This window comes from Ailuropoda melanoleuca, chromosome 8, assembly GCF_002007445.2.
Source record: "Ailuropoda melanoleuca isolate Jingjing chromosome 8, ASM200744v2, whole genome shotgun sequence".
Lineage (NCBI taxonomy): Eukaryota > Metazoa > Chordata > Mammalia > Carnivora > Ursidae > Ailuropoda > Ailuropoda melanoleuca.
In genome coordinates this window covers 71419076-71440561 of record NC_048225.1, presented here as the reverse complement: position 1 = coordinate 71440561, position 21486 = coordinate 71419076, and the positions used below count along the sequence as shown (strand labels likewise).

The 21486-nt window shown below is 39.3% G+C and overlaps 1 protein-coding gene across 1 annotated transcript in view; it reads left to right on the top strand.

Annotated features, from left to right (window-relative positions):
• Window positions 1–21486, top strand: part of FMN2 (formin 2) — a 376980-nt gene that overhangs the window by 88557 nt on the left and 266937 nt on the right. Inside the window, 2 exon segments of the mRNA XM_034667639.1 lie at window positions 6007–6154; window positions 14167–14222. Coding sequence (XP_034523530.1) covers window positions 6007–6154; window positions 14167–14222 — 204 coding nt within the window.

The window sequence follows — 21486 nt, the reverse complement described above, 5'->3', positions numbered from 1 at the left end:
CACACCCAAGCACAGTTCAGTTGAAGTAATTCTTGAGGCCAGTATGACCAGGTATAGGTAAAAGGGCCCTTGGGTGGCCTGAGGTAGATTTTAGCTATGCACTCTATAGGTGAATAGAATATATGTAAAGAAATGGATGAATTGCATACTTTCTGGAATTTTTTTTCCTTTTTTTAGTTTCCTCCCTTAGTCAAACTTAAAAATAGTATTTATGGATAGTTGACATACAGTGTTATAAAGTTTCAGGTGTACAGCATAGAAATTCAGTAATTCCATACACTGGGGCACCTGGGTAGCTCAGTCGGTTAAGCGGCTGACTCTTGATTTCGACTCGGGTCATGATTTCAAGGTCCTGGACTCGAGCCCTGCATTGGGCTCCCTGCTCAGTGGGGAGTCTGCTTGAGATTCTTTCTCTCTCCCCCTCTTCCTCTGGCCGTAAACCCTACTGTCAATCTCTCTCCCTCTCTAAAATAAATAAATCTTAAAAAATTGTAAACATTGTTTACCACAATAAATATAGTTACCATCTGTCACTGTACAACGTTATTACAGTATTATTGACTATAATTCCCTATCCTGTACTTTTCATCTTCCTGACTTAACCTATTTTATAACTGGAAGTTAGTACCTCTTGAATCCCCTTCATCTGTTTCTCCTATCCCTTTGGCAACTACCAGTTCTCTGTATTTATGAGTCTGTATCTCTTGTTTGTTTCTTCTTTTCTTTTTTTTTTTTTGAAGATTTTATTTATTTATTTGAGAGAGCGAAAGTGAGAGAAATCACAGAGGGAGAGGGAGAAGCAGACTCCCCGCTGAGCAAAGAGCCCGATGCGGGGCTCGATCCCAGGACCCTGGGATCATGACCTGAACTGAAGCTTAACTGACTGAGCCACCCAGGTGCCCCACTTGTTTGTTTTTTCATTGGTTTTTCTTTTTTTTTTTTTTTTTTTAAAGATTTTATTCATTTACTCGACAGAGATAGAGACAGCCAGCGAGAGAGGGAACACAAGCAGGGGGAGTGGGAGAGGAAGAAGCAGGCTCATAGCGGAGGAGCCTGATGTGGGGCTCGATCCCGTAACACCGGACGCCCTGAGCCGAAGGCAGACGCTTAACCGCTGTGCCACCCAGGCGCCCCTTCATTGGTTTTTCTTTTTAGATTCCACATATACGAGAAATCATATAGTATTAGTTTTTCTCTGATTTATTTCACGTAGTGTAATGCCTTTTATGTCTGCCTATGTCACAAATGATAAGATCCCATTCTTTTTCATGGCTGAGTAATAATCCAGTGTGTGTGCGAGTGTGTGTGTGTGTGCGAGTGTGTGTGTGTGCGAGTGTGTGTGTGCGAGTGTGCGAGTGTGTGTGTGAGTGTGTGTGCGAGTGTGTGTGTGCGAGTGTGTGTGTGTGTGAGTGTGTACTCTACACCTTCTTTATCCACTCTTTTACGATGGACACTTCAGCTGCTTCTGTTGTAAATAATGCTGCGATGAACATAGGGACAGAGCACGTGAATAGACATTTTTCCAAAGAGACATACAGATGGCCAACAGAAAGGAATGATTCTCAAATTGTTAGTCATCCGGGAAATGCAAATCAAAACCACAATAAGATAGCACCTCACACTGGTCCGAATGGCTAGTATCAAAAAGACAAGAAATAATAAGTGTTGGTGAGGATGTGGAGAAAAGTTACCCTCGTGCACTGTGTTGGGAATGTAAATTGGTGCAACCATTGTTGAAAACAGTATGGAGTTTCCTCAAAAAATAAAAAATAATATTACCATATGATCCAGGAATTCCACCATGGACATTTACTCAAAGAAAACTCAGTAATTTGAAAAGATATACTCACCCTCCATCAAACTTCTGATATTTGGTGGGGTTTGTATTTCCTGGAATACCTGAGACAAGTTCTATATTTCACCACTCAAATATGGGTCTATAAGCCTTGATAGACACTTGAGCAGGGGCAGTGCTGAGAGTTTTTGAGGAAGTGATGAACCCCAAACTAAGGTATATGGACACCCCATCTGATGAGTTATAGGAATACCAAGGGGGAAGGGCAATACTTCCTCTGGAAGAGTAGTTCAGATTCTGCTTTAACATACAGATTAATGCACAATGAGATTTTCCTGCATAAAGCACTATCAGAAAAATGTTAACACGATGTTTTAAGGTGATAACCAAACCCTCACTTTGACTTGAAAAATCTCAATGAAGCACTCTTAGAATGCCTAACTCTGAGCATTATATTTTCCAGTGTGTTCTCTAAAATAAACTATTTATGGATTATAGGTCTGAGTTATTTGGGGTTATTATTAAATATCTGCTCTAAGTAAGTATTCTTTCTTTTTTGAGATCGTGTGCTTAGGGTTTGTTTATGTCACTTTTAGTATGTGATTTTAAATCTTCTAATCTGCCTATGGTAGAAAGCTTATGTTTGTTTTCTTTAACAAGAAGAAATGATCCAGTTCGACACAAGTCAAAACAGATTTCGATAATTTAAAAGAGTGGAGCAGTGTCATGGGAACAATTCTGTTTTAACCCAGATATAAAATTATGATTTGATTTGTCAAAAAACAATTTTTATTGTTCTTGACCCTTGTAGTTCCTTAATACTCATGGTGCCTCTCCTGTGTGTACATAACAACATTCTGGGGGAAAATGGGGAGATACAGGATCTGGTAGCTGGAGCAAGGGGCTTACAACCCTATTTGGGAAAATAACATATATTTCTGAAATGTTAGAAAGAAATACAACAGTAAAAAAAGAGATTCTTGGATGGCTGAGGAAAGACCACAGGGCAATCATTAATTAAATTCCGAATTTAGGCACAATCAGTGCTAATGCCAAGAAAACTCTGGAGACCAGAGTTTGCTGGACCAGCTTCCCATCATAAAGCAAAGATTTCGTGTTGGTCCTGTATCTTGAGGTGTACATGTGATGACGATTTTGAATTCCTCTGCAAAGGATTTTTAAAAACAAGGAAGGTTGTAATCAAACATAGATTTAAAAAAATCAAAACAAGTAGTACTCATGATGTGTTATTTTTGAATAACGACATGTCATTTTCATAGCTCTTTCCACATAGTATTTGCTCCCGCCTCATGCCAGCCCTATAAAAAAAGACTGGGGCAGGTGTTTTTCCTGATTTACCGATGAGAACATCAAGACCTCATAAAGTTAAGAGATTTGTCTGTGGTGCAGCACTGATACTAATATCCTAGGAGTTTGATCAACTCCATATTTTTCTTTATATTGTGTAATTGTCAATAGGGTTAGGGAGAACAGATGACTTAATAGCTTTGTTTTCCATGTGATATCCAGCAAGTGCCTTTCGAGTGCCCTGTTGAGTAAATGAAGGGAAATGAGATCACCAGCTCCTGCCCCTGCTCATATTAACAAACCATCTCTTCTATTTCTTTTGTATCTGGTAATTCTGCAAATTCCGTCGACAGTTAAGTAGCTCTTATGTAGTCATCATCACATTGTCAAGCACTGGGGGCATTTACAGGACCTGTGTACATACTTCACGTGTTAAAGGATCTTTGAGTCAATCTGGGGAAAGATCAGACGCGCTCAGGAAAATGTGAAAAGCCGCCATCCTGGATGGTGTACCGTTGCTTCTCGAAATGAGGGGTGGCAGGGTGCTGTATCAGTGGGACTTCACGTAGACTTTTGCTGAGAGATTAGACTCCATGACTGGGGAGAACTAGGGAGGCATTGAGTGGAGTGAAGCTTAATTTAGGGAACATGGAGAAATGAATTTGGAGGGGGAGGAAGTTATGCAGAAAAATGTAAATGATAGGTTGATGAGTTGGCATCTATAGGTATTAAGAAGTCATGAAAGAAATTTGTGTTTTGCTTTATTTCTGCAAGTGGAGCCATGCTCTGAAGGAACAATTTTGAGATTCCCATCACAGCATTGTGATGTCTGTATTGCAATCCTGGGGTGTGGCTAAAACTAAAGGACTGACCAAAATTTATTGTTGTTGTTGTTGTTTTTTTTTTTTAAAGATTTTATTTATTTATTTGACAGAGATAGAGACAGCCAGCGAGAGAGGGAACACAAGGGGGGAGTGGGAGAGGAAGAAGCAGGCGCACAGCAGAGGAGCCTGATGTGGGGCTCGATCCCATAACGCCGGGATCACGCCCTGAGCCGAAGGCAGACGCTTAACCGCTGTGCCACCCAGGCGCCCCTATTGTTGTTGTTTTTTAATGAGGTTTATAAAGTGCTTTTAGCATACTTTGTATTTTGGTAGATTGTGAAATCCTAAGTGAAACTGTTTACCTCCTTGACTGTTTCTGTCTTTTTTATGTGGTGCCAAATTTGAGGCTGAGTGGGTCTGTTATTAGGATGAAGAAGCTCTCTAGGCAAGAGTCTCTGTGTCAGGGAAGGTACAGCTTGCCACCCGGCTAGGTGCTTGACTACACTTTCCATGAAAGGTTCATGTGTTGCAGACACGAAAGAGGCAGCATTCTGTGCCTAATGGTTGGCAACGGGCAAGGAGACATTTTTAGAAGAAGCAGTGTCTGGATGGTGCCCTGTGAGGGCATCAAGCCTTGACATCATTCCTCGCCCAAGTCTTATTCTGTTCTTATAGGAATGAAGATATTCTCTGATATTTTTGCCAATCCTCCTAAATTGAAATACTTTAGTTTTACTAATGAGAGCTTATTTCTAACATCATTTTAATTAAACAACTACTAATTTCACCAATGAAAAGCTATTTCTGACAGTCATGGTGCTAAATAGCAAAGGCTTTGGTGTTGGTCAAGGTATGAATAGTTGAAAGAGGTATGGGTAGCTGAAATGTTTGGCCAGGTCTGCAGTGTGACCCTTTCTAATGTAATACTAGCCTATCCCAGGAATCGGAATTCTCAATTAGGGCCAATGTCCCTAAAGGTAAAGCTTAAATCTCCAGATACATGGTATCTCACCATCTATGCTGAATGATAGTTTGTGAATTTCTTAGATTAATGTATTAAACACATTATGGAAATAGCAATGCCTGTCCTCGGTTAACCCAGCATGGTGATTATGATATCTATCTATGTATTTTGTTTATATATATGTATATGTGTGTATATCTATCTATCTATCTATCTATCTATCTATCTATCTATCTAGTTTTTAATTTGCTCTTAACTTCTACCATACTGTTATTCTCTTTGCTTTACTTTATGTTGATCAAAAGCTACAAGGAAGTAGGCCTGTAAGTAAGGAAGGGAAATGTCACAGAGACCTAGGGCATTCATCCGAAAATGGTTAAACAAATTATTTTGAAATCCTAATGAGCCATTTTCCAAGGTGTTTATAAGCCTCAAAGTGGCCTCCTTTGTGAGATTTCCACTTTGCTCCCTGGCAGTAGGTGTGGTTTTGAGCCTTCTCATTCTGTCCAGATTCTGTTGGTCTGCAGCTGGGAAGCACTTCCTTTGCCAGAAGATCCCTGTCCAATTCTTTCATTCTTGGCTGGTTCATTTACTTTTTCATGGTTTCAGTCCTAAACAGTCCCCAGCCTGGACCCAAGATAAGTTCGTTTCCTAGGCTTTTTGCTGTCAAAGGAAGGAAGCGTTATTGTCCTGTGGTGCCCAAGTACAGCCTGTCCTTTGACTTCGCTACAAGTGTTTAAACAGATTTTAAAGGCACATCATAGTCAAATGTCTTAAGACGCCAGTTCAGGGAGTTCTCTGATTGAATGTCTGGATTTTCTGATCTTGTAATTCCTTGCCGACCAAGACTTAGATTTTGTTATAGAAAAGAAGCTGAGACCAGTATGGTCATGAAAGTGAAATGACTGCGTGATACAATGTTTACGTTCCGAGTCTACACGAGGTACTATGCAATGGTGTTTCGAAGTTTGTATATGTATATACGCCCCCCGTGTGTGTGTGTGTGTGAGCGATAGAAATGATGTCATAATGTAATGTCAAAAAATTTCATTTTTTTATAATTGAATTAAGATAGAGTTCCATCTTATTTATTTATTTTTTATTTTTAAATATAGCAAGATCAGCTTTACACCTGGGCAGCAGTCAGCCAACCCACTCACTCACTGGATTACACAGAAGGGCAGTTTCCCAGGCGAGTCCCGTCTGTTTGGCCACCATCTAAACCTCCTGATGAAGAACACAGGCCGAAGGATGCTGAAACAGGTGGGACCCCAGCAACAGTGCATGTTCTGAAAGTGTGCAACATAAAGCCTGTACGGTGCTTACTGGGTAGTGAGTCTGCAATTCTAAGTATTTCTTAGATGACTATCTGCAGCTATCTCAAGTGAAACCGCTGGGAGTCTTGTTAAATTAGAAATTCTCATGCTCCACATTCAAGGATGCTGAGTCAGAACTGTAGGGAAGGGGACCCCGGAATTATGCAGTTACTGTTGTGTGTACGACAGTCCGCGAACTACCGATCCAGGTAGCCAGCTGTCGCCACTACCTGAGGTTGAAGCCTCAGAGCCGGTGTGGACGGAGAGCTCCGAGGGGAATTTCTGTCTATTGCCATCAAAGGCGGTGTCCACCTTACTTCTCCACTCTGACGGTCTCCCCTCACTGCTTTAGATGTCCTCGATCCTTTTCTTTGCCTTCAGACATAATGGGGACGTGGAGGTAAAAGTTTCATTAAATCTAAATTTTAAGTTATCTTTTCAAACTGTACAGTGTTCAGATGCATTTAGTCTTCTTTAAAATTTTTCTTTTTGGTTATTTTTCTCTTAGCATCTTTTGTTGTCTTAAAGTATTTTGTGTTATTGGCTGGGAAGATAGCATGGGATTAATATCAACTTTATATGGAGCCCGAAAGTGGGAAAACACTTTGTGTTTGTCTTAGGAATGAAGAAGCATATTTGTGTAATAATGTTTTATGAAATTTGGTTGCTTATTTCCTTTTAAAAAAATTTTCCAATTTGTTGTAATAAATTCCTGACTTCTCAGTGGACTGTTACATAAGTGGAGAGTACATTGAAGAGCATTATTACTATTCAGAAATCTACCCCTCACCAGATTTTCCTAAGTAATAGCATGAGTGTTGGAGTTAAGAATTTTGATTTTGGGGGGCACCTGGATGGCTCGGTTAAGTGTCCGACTCTTGATTTTGGCTCAGCTCATGATGTCAGGGTCATGAGATCGAGGCCCGCATTGGGCTCTATGCTCAGCAGGGAATCTGCTTGCGAGTCTCTCTCTCCCTCTCATCCTGCCCCGGCCCACTCTCTCTCTCTCAAATAAATACATACATCTAAAAAAATTTTTTTAATTTATTTTTTCCTCATTTGTTTATATAGGGAGAAAGTCATTAATCTGGACTTGTAATGAAAGAGTATAACATAAGAGCATGGAGCTTTGTAACCTTGGGCAAATTTCTGAATCCCGGTACTCAGTTTCCTAACCTGTAAAATGTCAGTTAAGAATAGCACCTACTGCATAGGGCTGTTTGGGAACTTATATGAGTTAATACATGTCAAAGCATAGAGTTAGCATTCAGAGTGCAATGTCAGGCCTGGCCTGTTTGCTATTGTTATCATTATTATCACTGTTTGATATCTTTATTACTTCCTCATCCTTTAAAACCAACAATGACCCACAGTGTTGAGGATTTTATTCTAGGCCCCTTTCCGAAGTGAATGTAGTGTTTATAATCCTGTTTTTATCCCAGTCTCTGAAGGAATGCATTTACCTTTCTTCTTTCCACCGAACCCTGGAACGGGGGACCCACACCCAGCTATGCATGTCCCCTTTTTAATGTCTGATGCTTTTGAACACTGGTTATTGTTCACTAGGTGGACTATACTCCCTGAAATGAACAACAAATGAGAGAGTGGAGCAGGAAACACTGTTCCACGTGGGGCTCCGAGTGTCTTGTGACACGGTAGTGTTCGTCAAGGGCCAAGGTGTAGAGTTCCTTAATGCGTGTGTCTTCAGAGCTGAAGGGGTTCTAACATAATACCTGAAAATAAAGCAATCACATAAAAGCATATTTAGTTTTAGAAAGAAAAACACACAACTAAAGGTATTGTTCTTGTCAAGTACACTGTGTTATTCGTGTTAAAAATCACTTTAACTTCTTGGTAGGAAATAGCCAGGTGTAGATAGAATAGAACTGACCAGTTTCACTGAGCGTCCTCCTAACAGTTGTCCATGTTTCGTGTTTTACATAATGATTAGTGTGGTATTTTCATTTTTTTCTTCCCTAGTATGTGTTTCCCCACTTTTTTGAAATACTTATATTTTCCTTTAAAATTTTAAGGCATTTTAAAAAAGTTCGAAATGTTTTTATATTATTGATTTTGTATACTGGAGGAGGACTAGATGGAAAGGTAGTGATAATCTAAATTTTAGTTTGGTAAAAGATGAGAGTTGGCATTGATATCGGGAACTTTGTAACTTAGTTTTCTCTTTGTTATTTGGGGTAGCTTGCAAAATGCCAGATCAAGTAATTTTTAACATAGTAACTTGTATCCTTTTAAAATATGCATTCTTGAAGAGGATGATGGAGGTAAGTGGAAAATAATTTTGTGTGGTGACTTGTTTTTCTCCAGTTGATCTGTTATAAACCTCAACAGCCATGTAGCATTTTTTTTGGTCCAAATGATCTAATGGCACTTTCTAAACTTTTCCTGCTGTGACTCCATTCTCATTCAGAGAGCCATCCCACCCCCTCCTTTCTAGTCAGTCAGTCAGTTGTAAGAGTGAGAATATCAATAATATAGCAAAAACCTTGCCTAGAATCTACTGCTTGAAAACATATATATTTGGTGCAAATTTTGGTAACATAATTTTTAATAAAAGACTTTGCAGTACACTTAATGACTGATTGTTATACATTGTTCTGTGGTGACATCACGGTTAAAACCACTATTTGCACCATGTGGCCCCTTGCAATTTTAGTTTAAAGTAAATGAGTTCAATGACTTTTTTCTTTTTGAAGAGGAAGGATTTCCAGTTACATCTTAGAAAACGGAAAACTTGTTTTTTTGGCAGGTTTTTTTCTTTTGTTTTTTTGGTTTTGTTTTGTTTTGGTTTTGGTCTTGCAGCTCATTTTTATTATTGATTACTAATTCACAAGTCCAGCTAATTCAGATTCATTGTGCATCTGACTTAACTATTTTTATAACCCCTTCTGTAAGAGAGGCTTTTCTCTGCTTTTCATATCATGGTGAAAGAACCAACCCTCCTTTACAGGGGTTTGAAGTGCAGAGGTCAAGGTGAAGCCTTGGTGCCTCCACCCCCCAGGGAGCTGGGAAAGGGCTGCAGACCCTTGGGAATCTTCTGCACTTATCCTCGTCTGCACAGAAGAGCCCAAGGTGTGAAAATCGACTTTTTTAATCCATTGAAGGCCTCCTGGAAGGATAAGGCTAGTTGGAAAGGAAATTAGGAAGGGACATTCTGCAAAATTTGGTGGTAACAGCATTAATAAGAAGAAAACCTTTCCATTTATCTTGTTTTCTCTTTATCTTCTCTCTCTTCGTTTTCCTTTACTTATCCTATGCAACACCCTCCCCACCCTCTGTGCTGGTTTTTTTCTGGAGTCCCGTGGCATTTTATTTATAGCTGTAGCCTCCATATTACTCCTACTTTATAATTGTTCTGTTTATACATATCTGTCTTCCTTGGAGACTCCCAACATTTCAAGACCTTTGGGCGCATAGTATATGTTTAAATATTTAAGCCAGTAAATTAAGATCTTTTGTTGAAAAAGATCTGAATACATATCTGCTTAGCACATTCATGCAAGCATTTGAGAGAGAGTTTTGTGTGTGGGCTGAAACAGCCCATGGACCATTTTCCAGGCTCAGTACCAAGTTTCAAAAGTTATTCACTGATTCACAGATATCAGAGATAATTAACCTTAGTTTTCAAAATATGGAGAATAGGGGGCAGGAGTTCTAGATGTGTGTAGGGAATTGATCATTCTTATTGTGTCTTTAAAACATCAAGCTCCTTATCTTTCTCTGAAAATGTAAATGGTCAAGAGGATTGATATTTAGGAAGGCAATTTGGGGACAGAAAATCCTGGAGGAAACTTTGTGGAAGGAGAGGTGGAAGAAACATGGCAGAGACTTTTTATGTAGAAATCCTGAAAGTCGTGTTGACGTGCTGGCCGAAAGCAGTGTAACCCACCTTTGCTCTGGAAAAGATTTGAGCAGCACATAAGTATCTAAGGTATACAAAAGGGTTACAAAGGAAAATAAATCCAACGGAAAGGAATTTAGGATGGAACAATAAAATGAAGCCAGGATAACGTAGCACACAAATGTATTTCAGAAGCACTTGGAATTTTCAAAGGTAGTTGGAAATTTTTCCTCAGGTTTAAAGCCAAGAGGGAAATGGGACAATCCTATAATCTTCCCCTGTGTCCATGAGGTTAAAAGCAACAGTGTCTCAGAGAAGCACTTTTCTGGACTTCTATGTAAAAAATAAGTGTTTCCGGTGGTTCCTAATAAGATTCTGTATGATGCAATGCAAACAGGATCATCAACTCATTTCCAGATGTAGTCTGAATGCTTTAACAATTCTTCAATGGGGTAATGAAGAAATTCTCTAAGGAACCCAGGAAGAGTTTGACAATGTTCTATTTCTCAGCTTCCCTCTTGATCAAGGGATAAAATGTGCTGGAAAAGATTGAAAGATTAACTGTCTCCTGTAGATGATAATTCTTCTTCTTCTCCTTTTCCTTCTTCTTCTTTCCTGTAATTTTGCAATGAGGGGCATATCCCTACTGTGAGATAATCAAATAAGCAGAACAGAGGGATGGGCTTTTTTAGGAAAAATTACATGTTTAATTCCATCTTCATTTATGGAAGGACGTGGTATACCAAAATTGAAAACATCTCCCATGTATTAGGCAGCTAACCATAAGTCATACTATTTAAATAAAGTTTAATTAGTTCTGTCAATTATATCGACGAGACTTGAATCAAATTGACGTATACACCATTAAAGAAACTGTATTTTAATAATTTTATGCAAGTGCCTTTTTACTTACTGTTTGGAGACTGCTTAATTCATTTTTAGAAGGCATACTATGTATGCTTTAAAACGGTGATTTAATTTATTTTCCATTCATAGCAGAGAGGCTTATCCTACTTCTTTTCTTTCTCTCTATAAATGTAAAACTCATCCAAATATGTTTTGTTTTACTAGTCATAGGCTTATTTTGTGATGATAAAGAGATCATTCTGAAACATATTTGGAATTATGGGGAGCCCAGAATTTTAGATTATCAATTATTGAGAACACTCAAGTTTTGTCAGGAATGTTCTTTCTCCTACTTTGCTTCTCAGTGATGTTTGTTTTGTTTTGTTTTTAAAAACAGTCTAGTTTCTGAATTCCTAAGAAGGGTAAGAGATGGAGTTGGCAGTTTTAAATGTACCTTTGAGAGAGCTCTCACTGGGTCACTGTTGAAAAGCCACCCCCCTGCTGGGGAATATGTGATGGGGACTGTCGGTCCCAAAGCCGAGGGGAGGACAGTTCCCGGAAGCCCCTGGGTGCTGGAAGAGGAGGGCGTTGGTGACAAGGGTCGTGGGGGTTTGCACCTGCGGGGGTCTTCTGAGAATGTTAGAACTGGGGATTTCTCTCGCTCACTTGCCCAGTGACCCTCGCCTGGAGCAGACACAGAAACTAGCCTACTGGCCATTTGCCGCAAACATGCCGTTTTCTCCCCACTCACACCACTTGTGCCGTATCGCATGCTTCTCTTGATTCTCTCCTTCCTACGCCTTCTTGGTTTTTTTCACTTTGTTTGCCTTCTCCTTAAACTTTTCTTTTCTCTTAGTTCTCTTCATTTTACCCTTGTTTTGCAGCACAGGTATTCACACAACTTTTTCATCTTAAAATCCTGACACTCTTGAACTCCAGTGCTTTGGTTTATGATTTTGAAGAGAATGTTTTGCCATAAGTTTCTCTTAGATGTTGTAAGACACTGACGCAAAGAAATAAGAAGAGCAGTAGAGGAGAGGGGGTGGGGGAATTTGTTCAATTCAGGCACCACCGAATTTGAGGGAGGAAAACGACAAGTCTGGGAGGAGGAAGATTCGGAAAAGTAACAGAGTGTCTTTCTAGTTCATCGTTCTGGTAGACTGTGTGTGTTCTTTGCCATCAGAGCCCACAGGTTTGTTTTTTTGCGCAGGTCACCAGGCCTAGGGCTATAGGGGAAACGCTAGGAAATAATGTGTATATTTCTACTGCAAAGCACGGTTGGTTTCCGGTGGGAGACCTTTTGGGTGCTTCTGCACTATCTAAATAGAAGGAAGAGGAAGAAAAGTGTTCTCCATCAATACAAAGCCCAGGACCTTATCTAGAGTCTATTGTGTTTGGGGATTTGGAGGTAACTAAAAACAAAAGCGTTCCAGAGTTTGGATTTGCTGGTATTAACTGCTGGTTGACTTTGATGTTAGGATGCTTATTCAAAATTGGCTAACTCTGGTGTTAAGGTCAGAGTAGAGATTTGTCCGTTAAGAAAGAAGAATCCCTTTCCGATTACTTGCTCAGATTCTATCGCCACAGTGACATCTATTGGTAGTGAAACTTCATGCTCTGCTCAAGGATTTTTGTTTTGAAAGATACACTCTCAGCTGAGGTGCAGGAAGTAGCTAGAGGCAAAGTGGTATCTATCTGCCCCTTATGAAATCCTTGCTCCTCTTTTCCCTTTCCCAGGGTACCACCTTTCATGGTTTGCTTATTCTTTTGATCACTCCTTCCTTTCACTCCTACACTTATACAGTAAATATTTTAAGCACCTACTGTGTGCCAGGCACTATTCTAGATGCTGGGGATATAATGGGAAAAAAGGACAAAATCCCTACTTTATAGTAGAGTAAGAGAGATAAAAATCAGGAGGCAAACCAGTGAATTATCAAATGTCTTACACAATGTTCCATATTACGAAGAAAGCACAAGACAGGGAAGGAGGGGTGCTAGTGCTGGGTGGGTTGCGACTTTATTAAAAGAGTGCCAGGAAGTCTGGAACTAAGCCCCAGGAAAGGCGCAGGGCAGGGGGCCATGCTGATACCCTCTCCGCAGAGACCCTGTGGACGGAACACGGCAGCATGTTAACGGGTCGCGAGAAGGTCAGGGTGGCCCACAGCACAGTGAGCAGGTGGGGAGAGGCAGAGGTGGTTAGAGAGGTCAGGGACCACGGACAGGTGAAGGAAGGTCAGTGGACCTGCACAGGGACCGTGCTTTAATCTCCATGAAATGGAGACTTTCAATGTAGTTTGTTGTTTTACATGTTATAAAATTTAAATGATAGGAGCCTTTAATTTTTCTATGGCATTGTCACATGTATCAACTAAAAGGTGCTAAATGAGGCACATCTGACTTATCCTCAAGAGGGACTGCTGTTTCTTGTCAAGTGTCTGGTCTTCCTGCTGGTTGGGGGTGGGGAGCAGTGTGACCAGAGACAAACTCGTCCTCAGCTTCCCACCAAGTGCTTTTGTTATGTTCCTCTGATTTCTCGGCTGTAAGATGTGAGCAGTGGACAAACAGTTGTTTTCAGACTGTACTCCATGCAGCCCTGGGGATTTCTGAAGGCCCTTTTGTTTTTAAACTTTCATGCAAGCTTCACTTAGAAGAAATTTAGCCCTTAGCTTAAAAAATAATTCTGGAATGGGTTATCCCTTAGGTTTTCCGGCATGAATTTGCAGTCTCACAGACTCTCAAGTGACAAATAAAGGAACGAAATCCCTTCAGAACCCCTTATTACTCAATGCCTCTTGGTGGTGGTGAAATTAGAAGGTAATTTGTCAGTTGTTAGATAAGACAATTGAATTCTATCTTTCAGGATTGGTGAGTCGGCTTCTGTCATCATACAGACTTTAGCTAAGTGAATGATACAATAATTGAATGTATAATAAGTGAATGTTTCGATAGGTACTTCCTGGCACAAAATAGAAGCTGGCAGTTGAGAACAATAATTATGGTTGATGTGTCAAGAAGGACATGAGGCTATTCTAATTTTAAAAATAATGACGTGAGTGTTAGTCATTATATGTGTTATATATACTGAAAAGTAGTCTTGTCCTCATAATACAAGAGTATAATTGGAAGATAAATTGGATGTTTTTGGTACTTCTGGTTAAAGATATGTTTTAATTAGTTTTGTTTTCTGCTTGAAGAAATGGGGGGAAATTTCTCCTTTAAGATACTGATTGTCTTCTTCTTTTCCAAACCAGAATCTCAGTCTGCTGTTTTGGAAACTCCAAAAAAATGTTCAGATGCCGTTCACCGGGTAAGAAGAGCTTATCAGGATGTCAAATCCTATTCTCTTTCTTTCTTACTTTCTCTCTTCCTTGTCTTAAAGTTGTGACACACTCTGATTTATTTTTTCATCTGCCAGCTAACTTAGGCCGCCCTTACTTCTCTAAGCCTTTAGGGGACTCCAGTCATGTGGAAGGGGATGTTTTCTTCCATTTAGGCTTTGCAAAGAAAATCAGCCTTGAAGTGGAACTAAGCACAAGTTTTTTAGAAGCTGCATTGCTCTATATCTGGCCACAGCATTGGGCCTGAGACCAGCTGCTCCAGGAGGAAATGGCGGCCATTCCAGATCTCACGCGGGGATGTGCTTGGCTGAGCTGATGGTCACATGGATACGAGTTTTAAAAAAAAGTGCCAGAGCTTTTCTAAAATCAAATCATATTCTTAAGTTGCTTTGGTGGATGAAACATTGTTAGTGTCTGTTTAATTTCCACAGAAACCTTTTTTCTTGGTTACTAAAAAAGCCAAATTTTATTTATGTTTTTTTTTTCCCCCCTTTATGTCAAAATACTATTAAAGAAAAAAAGAGTGCAAGAAAGGAAAAACTTATCTGGAATAGTAATTGTGGATGGCAGTTGTTCTTTTGGATACAAAGCCATTTTTTAAAAAATGGATTTATACTTTCTCCCAACTAATCTTTCGAAAATAACTTAGTATTAGGAATTATCGGTAAGAAGAGTCTGTCCTCCAGCATGGTCTTGTAGAGAAGACTCTCACCAGGTTCTAGGCCCAGCTCTGTTTCTGCTGAGGATGTAACAACATCCTAAGCTATCTGGGACATAGTATTTGTCTCTGTAAAATTAAAGAATTTGGTGTTTTTTGAGAACTTTCCCAAGTTAAAAAACGGCTTCCCTTTTAGAAAGCAGCACTCCTGCCTTGTACATGAAAAGTTGTGCTCCCCCTGGAGGAGAAGTGAGTATATAACATTGGTCAAGAACTATTTTAAAACTTACTCATTTTTAAAAAAAATACAGCTATAAAGTTATTACAATATTACTGACACCTACTCTATACTTTTCATCCCTATGACTTATTTATTTTATTACTGGAAGTTTGTGCCTCTCAATCCCCTTCACCTGTCTTATCTATCTGAAACTAGCATGTCAACTATATTTCCATTAAAAAAAAATAATAAGAACTGGGGAATCTGAGTGGCTCAGTCAGTTAAGCACCTGACTCTTGAGTTTGGCTCAGGTCATGATTTCAGGGTCCTGAAATTGAGCCCCACCTCAGGCACCGTGCTGGGTGTGGAGTGCTTGACTCCCTCTCTCCCTTTGTGCCCTCCCACCCCATGGTGCTCTTTTTCTCTCCCTAAATTAAAATAATAATAATAATAATATGATAATAATAATTAAAAAAATGTAGCTACGTTGGCCGTTACTTTATGGTTAAGGACACTGTTAAGGGTAGTGTCATAAAACATGGTCTCCTAGCTTTTGTCAGAGCAGAGACCTACATGAGGCCAGGGCACTTGGAGGTGGACGGTGTTTGCAGCTGACGGTTATTTCATTAACTGTGTAATGATTAGTCAGCAGTGACTGAGATGAAGAAAGATGAAAAGAGGTGAGGAGAAATAAATTCAGAAATAATTAAGAAAAATAGTGCCTTCAAAATATCCTCTCATTTTATTTTTTTATTTTATTTTATTTTTTTTTTTTTTAAGATTTTATTTTTATTTATTCAACAGAGATAGAGACAGCCAGTGAGAGAGGGAACACAAGCAGGGGGAGTGGGAGAGGAAGAAGCAGGCTCATAGCGGAGGAGCCTGATGTGGGGCTTCGATCCCACAACGCCGGGATCACGCCCTGAGCCGAAGGCAGACGCTTAACCGCTGTGCCACCCAGGCGCCCCTATCCTCTCATTTTAAAGCCTCCTTTTTTTTTTCTTTTTTGAGGTATGACTAAGTTATGATCTGAGATAATATATTGGATTTTTCTAAATTCTTTTTTTTATTAAAAGATTTTATTTATTTATTTGACAGAGATAGAGACAGCCAGCGAGAGAGGGAGCACAAGCAGGGGGAGTGGGAGAGGAAGAAGCAGGCTCCTAGCGGAGGAGCCTGATGTGGGGTTAGATCCCATAACGCGGGGATCACTCCCTGAGCTGAAGGCAGACGCTTAACGACTGAGCCACCCAGGCGCCCCTGGATTTTTCTAAATTCTTATTTCCAGGGCATATATTACTGAATTTTTGTTCTATATGATAATGCCAAAGAAAGCCTCAGCAAAACATAATCTATACTACCAAAAATGATACACATGTGCTCTATGTATTAAGATTCAAGATATCTATTCATGTGTGTAAAATTATAGTGATTTTTCTATTTCTCTTGAACTGTGAACCATGGTAAAATATAATAAGCAGGAAACTTGACTCGCTGGGTGATTTACAAATTCTTGATGTTAAAGTTTTGGAAACTCAAGGGTGAAATAGATTGATTTAAATTTCACATCTTCTTTCCTTGTTGCCAGTGAATTGCCTAGAAGCCAGAAAATACAATTAATTGAGAGGAAATGATATTTGGAAGCAATTGAGGTTAAGTCCTCAACAATGACATTGCTTACTTTCTTTGTCATAAGTTTGCTTATGAGTTGGTTCTTTTCTTAGATGTGCGTACGTTTCATAAGTGCTTAAAGTAACTGGCCATCAAAGGCCTACAGGAAACTAGAATTAATTAGCAATCTGCTGTGCACATACTCTTTACTGTTTTATCTCGTGCAATTCTTACAATAGTCCTTTAAAGTAACTATTATAATTCGTATTTAACTGATACAGAAAAAGATGTTTGTAGTAGTTCACTTACTTACAGTCACAATATTGGGAAAGGGTTAAGAGCCAGGATTTGAATGTAAGCCTCTTTGATTTCACACCTCATGTTCCCTACGCTATGATAAAAAATTATACTTTTACGTGAGCAATTGCCCTATGGCTATTGCCAAAATCATTAGATTGGTAGATGAGAAGTTTATTTTAAAAGTTATTCCGTATTTAAACTATATCATTTGTGAGGGTCAGATGTCGAGATATGTTTCAGAAGCACATAGAGAGGGGTGCCTGGGTGGCACAGTGGTTAAGCGTCTGCCTTTGGCTCAGGGCGTGATCCCGGCGTTGCGGGATCGAGCCCCACATCAGGCTCCTCCGCTATGAGTTCCTCTCCCACTCCGCCTGCTTGTGTTCCCTCTCGCTGGCTGTCTCTGTCTCTGTCGAATAAATAAATAAAATCTTAAAAGAAAAAAAAAGCACATAGAGAGACTCATTAGTTTACCCGTACATTTTAAGTTTTAGTATAACTTTGGTATGCTAAGTTGTGCCAGTTTTGCTAACTTTAGTGTTTCACTGCTCTTTAAAAAAAGAAAAAAACACCTGACAATTTTCTTTTCATGTAAAGCACCTTGCTTTTTTCTTCTTAGTCACTAGATGGCAGTTCTGTATCTCTCTAAATTACCCTACGGAACGAACTGGGAGGTTTTTAGCTAGTCTGGTCTGTAGGAATGATGAACCAAAGAGGTTTTCTGGTCGACCCCAGGCTGCCTGCATTATTCTGTGCTTGGTTGTAATGCGAGATCTCTAGGACTGCTTAGTCAGAGGCATGGAGCGGGCTGGAAAGCGCCCTCCAAGTTTTTCTTCAGATGTGAGTTCAGGCACCTGTTTCTCTCAATCTGAACACACTGGAATTTATTGAATGAGTTTTGACTTTTACTCTCTCCCTGTAGTTAATAATTCGGAGAGTTCCATGTCCCTAGAAAAAGCACATGACTCATAAAGCCTTTTCTCAACTAAAAGGAGGGGAAGGCTGTGGTGTTGCCAGAGAGTCTGATGCTTAAAGCAAGTACAGCCAGCATTCAGGCAAAAAGGAAGAAAGATAGCTTTCTCCCTGAGGGCTTTTATTGATGGCCCTGTGGAATTAGAGGGGTGTCAGATAAAACTACATTATTTAGGACCTCATTTATTGGTTATTTATTTTCAAGAGATACGTTCTGAAAATCTGCTATGTTGATTCTTTCAAAAAACTGTAATAGGACTTTCAATTCTGTTTTATATTTTTTGGTATTTGAAATACTAAACTGTAAGCCCTTTTATATTCTACAATATATAATTATCTCTAAAAATGGTTGTTCCCATATTAAAGATTAATATACGATAGCAAAACTGGTTACTGCCAAATTTTTAACTTGCTTTTCGCTTTTGAAATTATAGTTGACCCTTGAACTACCCGGGTTTGAACTGTGAAGGTTCATTTATATGTGGATTTTGTTCCCATAAATACAGTACTATAAATGTATTTTCTCTTCCTTATGATTTGCCTAATATTTTTTTCTAGCTTAGTTTATTATAAGGAGGCAGTATATAACGCATATAACAAACGAAATATGTGTTAATCAACCGTTTATGTTATGGCTAGGGCTTCCAGTCTATAGATATGTAAGTTTAGGGAGAAGTCAAGAGTAATCCATGGAATTTTGACTGTGTGGGCGGTTGGTACCTCCAACTCCCGTGTGTTCAAGGGTCAACTGTACATATAAGATTGTGCTTTGAAGCATTTTCCTAAAACTCCTCGCACCTTTCTAATGCAAATGGACTAGATGAAAGGTAAATAGAATAAAATTTGATTTTTAAAAATTCAAGCTTTGGGTAAGAACTGATAAAGTTGAAAGTTGAGTCTCTCTATACATTATAGTTTTTATTATTGTGAATAGCCATGTCTATTACAAAGTCCTGGATAATAAAAAGAAATTAAACAGTATCAGCACTCTTATCCCTTATGTTGTATTGTTTATATGCAGATAAACTCTCAAAGGTCAGCACAATGCTTATGACTTGAGATAACCAGCAAAATCCTACCTCAGTCCAATTTTAGCCTCCTTTGAAACTGGCTTACAAACTCTTCTCTTAGGATCCTGCTCTGATCAGCTCCTGGGTCCCCTTGATGCCTAATTTGATTGCAAACTTATTTGAGGAATTAAATATTCTTTTCCATTGGTTCTTCTTAAAGTACTGTTATAGTGCTCTTCATACAATAACCACTCAGTACAATTTATTATTAGTTTCAGAAACATCTTTATTTGGGGACAAATCAAGGAAAGAGATGTGAGTAATTGTGAGGTAACCCAGTTGATGGTTCTTGAGGGATTACTCACATGTGTCTTGGAATCAAAAAGTTGAGAGAATAAAAGAAGTATTGGTCAGATCAAAAGGAAGGTGTGGGGTGAATATAATTCTGAAAGGATAATGATGAAGACATAAAAACAAGAAGCCACTTGAATTTTGTTGGAACATATCACACATATCAAAGGGCTGGAAATATTGTTTAGTGTAAGTTCCTTCTAAACTCTAAGGCAAAAAGCAATATGAATTTCCGTGGTTATTAAAAACCTACAAAATGACGATTTACAAGACAAGTAAACAACTAAAGTGTAAACCAGGGTAAGAAAAATTGGAGTTAAAGGAGAGAGGGAGAGACATGGCTGACGGGAGAAAACATGAGTCAGTCTAGTCCTTGAAGTTTACCTTAGACGGATCGTTCTTTGGTGTTTCACAAACACTTTGACCCAGTGAGGCTGGAGAGGAGTAGAGTGAGAGGTGGTTGGAAGGGGTAGAGATGCAGGACATTGAAAATGGGTAATATTTGGGGAAGGTTCTTACCAGACTATGTTAAGGGGAAGAAAGGATTTTTCTGGAAAATATATTTTCATTTTGTAGAAACCCCCAACATTTTAACTCCAGAAATAAAGAGAAAAGGGAAACTGTTCTACTAATTTTAATAATGAAGAGCAGTTAGCATCTGGAAAACAGTTAAAATTTGAGATGAGAATGTGAGGAAAGCATTAGATATTACGTTTTGTTTTCGCGTTTCTCTAGGTCAGTAGGGCTGGGAAATGAAGTTGTGTCTTTGTTCTGTTGAGTGTTAGATGGTATAGACCTCATTTGTACCAGACAACATTGTTGACGTCCTATAGACTGTGACCTGAGAAGATAGCTGAGCCGATTAAAGTTCTTACTTTGTAAGGGCTGATTATCCTTTATTGGACATCTGTTGAAGTACGATGTACAAAGTATTTGTGGTAGGTATTGAAGAAAATACAAATGGTTATAAGGTCCCAGGGTCTTTCATATACAGGAAATGATTTGCAAGTTGAAATGTGATTCTGCTGAGGTGTTTAGTATAATATCGTATTGCAGAGCTTAAAAGGGGGAATCTTGTTGAGAAATTGTGATTAAAGGACAACTTCTTAGGAAGGGTAAAACTTAGATCAGGTCTCCAAAGTGATGATTTTTGGACAGGTGGAGGAACGGAGAGTGAGAATTTCAGAGGAGTAAAGAGAATAAAGGCACTAGAGTGAAAGTGAATGCGGCATTTTGGCAGGGGGTTTGGGGGAGGGCACAACAGGCACAGTAGTCCAGGTGGCCAGATGTTAAGAGGGGGCTCAGTTTATTCATCTAGCATCCTAGCATTGCCTTCCACCTCCTGGGCCTCTGTCTGGGGCCAGTGTTATCTGGATTGCTGGGATAGTCCCCATCATGGCTCTGTACTTCCTCTCTTAATCCCCTCTAATCTTTCCTCCACAATGCCTTGAGTTGTCTTTCTAAAATCGAGATTTACTTATGTCTGATATCTGCTAAGACTCATTTAATGACTGCTCCTAACATTTGAGAAAAAATTCAGAATCCTGAGTTTGACATACAGGCTTTTCCTTGCCATCCTCTATTTTTTAGCCTTACCACCATTTCCTACGTTTGGTTTGTTCCAGCCTTAAAAAAATGCCCTAGTTTTCTGAAAATAACCTAATATTAGGATCCTTCATATTTGTCTTTTTATGTTTCTTTTTGTACTCCTACCCCCTCTTTAAAATCTAGTAAATTCCTGTTTCTTAGTCTAAACTCATGTTAAACTTCACTTCCAATTAGACACTTTCCCTGAGACTTCAATCTGAAGACTCCTTTTGGCATCCCTACTCTGGGACCCCCTGTACTTACCTTATTTTTCCATAATGGTTGAATTATGCATGTCTTATAGACAGTTGAGCTCCTTAAAACCAAAACTGCCCTTATTTTCTTTGCCCTCCTGTATCTAACATAGCACCTGACATTTTTTAGGAGCTCAGAAAATATTTGATGAATGCCTAATTTGTAGGAGACCACACTGACTAGAGCAGAGGGTGCTTATTGGGGAGTGGTAGAAAATCTGCCTCTATTCATATATGGTAATTGAGGATGTGGGCTTTGGACCAGTTTCCCTG